The following is a 6,504-nucleotide window of genomic DNA, read 5'->3' on the forward strand; positions in this document are numbered from 1 at the left end:
AGGTGGTAGGTGGTAGGTGGAAGGTGGTAGGTGGTAGGTGGAAGGTGGTAGGTGGTAGGTGGAAGGTGGAAGGTGGTAGGTGGAAGGTGGAAGGTGGAAGGTGGTAGGTCACAGCTGCCAGGTCACAGCTGCCAGAGTTGGGGAGAGGTTGGAAGCATGGGCATCCTGTTTCCACCCAAGTTTCAACTCTTGTTGTCTCTCCAAAGGAAATATGGTAGGGAGCGTATTTTTTATTCTTGTAACTGCCAGGCTATGGACAAGAATGTCGAATGCTCTCCTTCTAGAGCAGATGGCTGGAATCTGGACAGCATGACTGTGTGCAAAACTTGTGCAGGAACTAAAATAAGCTTTGCTTCTCCTATATTGCACTGTTGCGTCTGCCTGGATCATTAAAAGGTGACCATGCCCACTCATCCTATGGACCGCCATTTTTGGCAGTCATGAGCATTTTCTAAGGTGTGCTGCTGTTTGCATAATGTTGATGTTGCGTCTAGTGGAGGTATCTTTGATAGAAGATGCCATTAGGAAAATAAATATTTTGGAAGAGGAAAGCACCAAAAGCATCGCCAGGGTAGTGAATGTTCGGTAGCATGAAACCTTCCAGTGTGGCCACATGATGGCACCATAATCTTAAGAACTGAAGGGAAGTGTGTGCACAAGTCTGCTGTACTTGTTAGAGGTTAGCTCTTCGGTCACTAGGGCAGATCCTAAACACATGAAAAATTCTTTTGTGTGCTTGTTTATCTTACAAACGCTTAGTATTATTCTTCTAGGATCAGAGTGAGATAGTGCTTTTCCCATCTGTAAAAATAAACGAAGCCAAATGTAGTGACAAACAAAAGAGCCTTTTGTTTATTAGATTATTAGTGACAAGTAATTAAGAACACTGGGGTTATCTTGATGGTCCTGTGTTATTGGATGATGCTGGTTCTTAGCCTACTTGTAAAACCCTGACTTTGTCCTGCCTGCTCTTTCAACATCATAGCAAGCTGTTATGAAGAGGAATTTTTCTTCCTTTTTCATTCTTCTGGGTTATTCTAAAAAAAAAAAAAAATGAGGCGGGGAAGGATCAAGAAGTCTAGCACACAGAAGTTAACCATCTTTAATGGATTGTATAATACAAAATATTATTACAGTCTGTTGGTAGAGTCCTTAATTGAATGCACCAGCAGTGCTACCTACGGTGTTTTCTGTTTTCTCTTTGAATGTGGATCACAGTTCTTTACAGTAGCTGAAATCTGGCTTGTTCTCGTTTGCTGAAGTGTATTCCCTTCTCGGTGAAGGGATAGAAACACTTGGTAAGCTGCTGATCCACAGAGCCAGCAGACTCTAAGTTCCACCTCTTCCCTTCAGAAGCTGCTTGTCACTTGGAAAGATCCATGCTGTAGAAAAGAACACTGCAAAGGATCGTGCACATTTGGTTGTTGTACTTTGCTCCTGCAGGGCTGGTCAAGATACATACCCTGCCTGGCATCAAAGCGCTCCAGAGAAAGTAACTTCTTAAAGGCAAGGTGTCTTAGGGGCCAAATGAAAGTTCTTGTCAAGAGCAGAATAAAATATAAAAATACAGTCATAAGAGTATTCTAGAAGGATTAAAAAAAAACAAGCCAGCCTATCTAGAAGTTACTGCATGTGGCTGCCTATCTCTTTTAAAAATAAATGCATATATTTGTCATTTTATGCTGAAATTACCCAATGTCTGCTTATATGTTGACGCGGAAGTCACGGACACTGCTGACGACCAATATGATCAAGCAAATTGCCTAGATAGCTCAGATTATATAGACATAGCAAGTCATTCATTGATTGGTTAGTATGTGCTGTCCGTACTCCTAAAGTCCTAATTTGATTGGTTAAAGATGTATACTGGATATAGTCACGTATTTCTTACGTCGTCTATTGTACCGTTGCTTCTCAGCATGTATACTCGCTTTGTCCATTGTGCTCAGGTCCTGTTCACTTCGATACATTCGCCCATATTCCCATCCGCATAGCTCACTTCGCTACATTCGCGTACATTGATACACTTGCTCATATTCCCATCTACTACATGGAGGGCCTACTGCCTGCAGAGGCCTCTGAAACAGTCCCATTGTGTCTGGATTGTTCACTACGTGTCCATTGCTTTCCAAATATCCCACAAATCCCTCTTTTTGTTTTTGAACAATCCAGACTTTGGCCATTGCATTCTGTATCATCTTTCCTAAACAATTGAGTATGCAAGGGACAATTAGTAACAAAACCAATAATACCAACAAAACAATTCCCAGCATTTTTAACACATCTCTTACCCATCCCATAATTCCTCACTGGGTAAACAGCCTATCTAGCCATCCTAGACCGTCACTAACTTGCAACTTTCGAACTTGGTTTTTCATTGTTTGTATAGCTTTATGGATTGATTCAGGGTGATCAGATAAATTCATACAACACATCCCATCTAAATCTTCACAACCATGTCCATGTGCTAGCAACAAAAAATCTATAGCAGCTCGATTTTGCAGCGTTGCATGTCGTACGCTATCTACATCACTAGCAAACCATCTAGGGCTAGTGAAGTTAAATTGCTCTGTTTTGCCAGCCAACACCCCAACTTTCGCAGATTAGTTAAAGCACTTGCGAGCCCTACTCCTGGGGCTAAAAAGCTGGCTGCTATAATTTCACCAGGAGACCAAAATTCTGCATGATCATTGCAGTCTGATTGAAATGCATGCTGATAAATTTTCCGTTTATATCTTCTGTGCCTTCTTCTATGTTGCCAAATTTGAGTGTCATTGGGAAGTAATATAGTCAAACGACCCAAACTACACGGCCCGCCCTGCAAACGAGAGGGTATACCAGGCCAGGCTCTGTCTCCACAGATCAAAAACACCCCTGGAGGTAATTGTATTGGTGTATTGCTAGATTTCGAGATATTTGGACTAGTGTAATTGCACCAATCAGTTGCATTGCGATACACCGGCAATGTTGCTTTGACTACTTGTCCTTTCTTGGTATGCTTACTGCTATAATTAAACATTACACAATAATCCATTTTTATAGAACCCAAAAGTTCTAATTCTTGGGGTTCTACAACTGCTCCAGGTAAATGTGGCATGATCACATCCCAGTTGTCAACCCTTCCCTTGCCCATGCTTGGCAATGAAGTAACTAGCGACGGCCATGTCTCATTGTCCAAAGTCACTCCCACCAAGCATGTAGAAAATGGGTTGTCAGGGTTGGTCATAGACAAACACAGGGTTGATTGTCTGGTGAGATTAGCAATCGTGAGCCATACATTGGTTCTGGGTGAAGAAGGAACCCAAAATGTTCCAACACTGTGACAAAGCATTAAAACAACAAACCACCACTTCAGCATTGTTAACAATAACGACAAATGACTGCGTGGACACGGTGATCGTCTGGCTTGATTGATACTGAAGACAAGCATCTGGCGAAAATGGTGGTATAAGATCGATCACTGCCCATCCAGGTTTCTGTTAAAAACAAAAATGATAAAGTCATGAATCAGATTCCTTGTTTCCAGGGTTTTACCCATCTACTTGGTACCCATTTTGGTCCCTCATCTGTTAAAACACAAAACATAACCACGACCGGTTAATTTCACTTCTGCTGGACCGTTCCATTCTCCAGTTCGTAGATCTCGGTATAGCACTTTAATTGCATTAGTTTCTCTCTGAATCCCTGATTGCAATGACATGTGATGAATTACAATAGAAGGAGAGTCTCTTCTTTCTGTCAAGCGTAAATAGTTCAACACATACAGCGCTTTTGCAAGTCTCTCAGAAGGCGGTAACGGTTCTCCCTCTTTTTGTTTTTGCAAAAGCGATTTAAGAGTTCCATGAGCTCTTTCCACAATGGCTTGTCCAGTGGGTGAATGAGGAATTCCTGTTAGATGACGAATCCCCCATAAGGTACAAAACCTGCTAAAAGAAGTTGAAACATATACAGGACCATTGTCCGTCTTAAGCTCTTGTGGGATACCCAAAGCTGCAATAGCACTATGCATGTGCTTCACTACATGTTTAGCTGTTTCGCCTGTTTGAGCAGTTGCCCATATTACATGTGAAAAGGTGTCAATACAAACATGAACATATTTTAAACGGCCAAATTCAGGCACATGGGTGACATCCATCTGCCACAGTTGTAAAGACTTTAAACCTCAAGGATTCACTCCAATGCCTAAGCCAAATCCAACTTTTTGACAAGCTGGGCACGACTGCACAATACCTTGCGCATCAGAGACTTTCAAATTAAATTGTCGCGCTAAAACTTTTGCTGATTGATGGAAAAAATCATGTGATACTCGGGCCTGCTCAAACAGATTAATTCCTTGCTGCTGCCATGCAGGAGCAACTAACTTGTCTGCAATATTGTTGCCAATAGACAGTCCATGCTGAAATTGATGACTGCGAATGTGAGTAATAAAATACTCTTCTTGTCTCTGATTTAACAAAAACAATAAGTGTATTAGTAACAGGTATAAGACAGGATTTTTTATCTGCTTAATCATTGCTTGCTCTAATCTCTGAGTGGTTCCCACCACATACAAGGAGTCTGATACAACATTGACAGGTACGTCAAACCGATGTTGAAAAACCCACAAAACTGCTCGTAATTCTAGAATTTGTAAAGAATCCCCAGCATGTCCTGAAAGTAGCTGTTGATGCCACTGATCATTTTCATACCAAGCTACAGAAGCTCGTTTTGATTTTCTTCCTGCATCTATAAATACTGTTAATCCATCAACAGGAGTTTCTGATCTGATTGGTTTTTCCTCAAATTCTTGATTTTGTAGCAATGGTAACAGTTTATCAGAGGGATAATGATTTGTAATCTTTCCTGGGTATTCTGCTAATGCAATTTGAATTGTTTCTGAGGTGGCCATCAGCCAATCCAAATAATTTTGCTTTACAGGCACAAACATGGTTTCAGGTTCGTCTCCTGAAATTTCCAAAACTCTTTTTCGACCCTTCATCATCAGATGCGCTAGTTGTTCAATTTTAGTATATACAGTAGTTTTAGACTGAAAAGGTAAAAACACCCATTCCAAAATAGCAATTTTCTGTTTTGTTATTTGAACTATCAGCCCAATAAGATGTTTTCATTCAGCAGAATTGTTAATCAGCAAAAACTGCAATGGCAAATCATTTATTTTTCTTTGCACACTACCAGAAATTACCTTGTCAATGATTTTATCAAGTGCAACTTTTTGCTCAGATGATAATTGTCGATAATCATTTGCTCCTGTTGATGTTCCTAGCAATGGCATCAAAGGCTCTAAATCATCATTAGTAATTCCCACAACAGGTCTTACCCATTGAATGTCTCCCATCAATTTCTGAACATCTGTAAGGTTTGAAATTCTGGAATTCAATACAATTTTCTGAGGCTGTATCACACTTTCTGTAATGATTCAGCCTAGATATTTCCACGGATTTGAACACTGAACTTTTTCTGGGGCTAATTATAAACCCTTAGGCTCCAATGCTTTGGTGATCTCTGCTAAAGTATTATTCTTGTCCATATTTTCTCCTGCAATCAATATATCATCCATGTAATGATATATCAACAATTCTGGATTGTTTTTTCTGAAAGACTGTAACACCCAGGACACAAACGTCTGACATAATGTAGGTGAATTTTTCATGCCTTGTGGTAGCACCACCCAATGATACCTTTTAGCTGGTTCTTGCTTGTTAATTGAGGGCACAGTAAATGCAAATTTTTCAACATCATCTGGATGTAAAGGAATTGTGAAAAAGCAATCCTTCAAATCAATAATTAACAGTTCCCAATGTTCTGGAATCATAACAGGGGAAGGCAAACCTGGTTGCAAAGCACCCATGTCTTGCATGACCGCATTTACTGCTCGAAGGTCATGTAACAGCCTCCATTTTCCTGATTTTTTAGGAATTGCAAAAATGGGTGTATTCCATGGACTTGTGGAAGGTACAATATGTCCTGCTACCAATTGTTCATTCACTAATATCTGAATTATTTGCAGCCTATCTTGTTTTAGCGGCCACTGATCCACCCACACTGGTTCGTCTGTTTTCCAAGTGAGTTTTAATACAGGCTGCTCCTCAGAGGCCGCTCCTAAAAAGGCTGTGTAATTAAACGAGCACCCATTTGGGATAAAAGATCCCGACCAATTAGAGCTATCAGTAAATGTAGCACATACGGTCGAGTAGTTACCATAGTGCCATCTGAAAAATAAAAGGAAATTGGTACTTTACTGATCATTGTTCGTTGGACACCTCTTACTCCCACTACCCCTCTAGTTGCGGGTACTAGCGGCCACTCGCCAGGCCATTTGGATGCAGGGATGATGGTGACGTCAGCTCCAGTGTCTATCAGCATTGACACTGTCAGGCATTGTCCACTAGGGTGCGCCATTGTGACTCTTTCCTCAGGCTTTCCTCTGGCGATGTCAACAGCCAGCAGCACCTGAGGCTGACCCGTGGAACCAAAGCCCCCCATGGCCTCGCTCCACAGCCTGCG

At 41.2% G+C, this 6,504-nt stretch overlaps 1 protein-coding gene across 1 annotated transcript; it reads right to left on the reverse strand.

The window, feature by feature from the left end:
- Window positions 1–2,306: 2,306 nt before the first annotated feature.
- Window positions 2,307–3,133, reverse strand: LOC147601647 (uncharacterized). The gene is given in 2 exon segments (XM_086741467.1): window positions 2,307–2,533; window positions 2,536–3,133. Coding segments are annotated over 2 exon segments (825 nt in total).
- Between the last annotated feature and the right edge of the window lie 3,371 nt (window positions 3,134–6,504).

The sequence above is a fragment of the Chlamydotis macqueenii genome, chromosome 2 (genome assembly GCF_036417535.1).
Source record: "Chlamydotis macqueenii isolate bChlMac1 chromosome 2, bChlMac1.mat, whole genome shotgun sequence".
Classification (NCBI taxonomy): Eukaryota; Metazoa; Chordata; class Aves; order Otidiformes; family Otididae; genus Chlamydotis; species Chlamydotis macqueenii.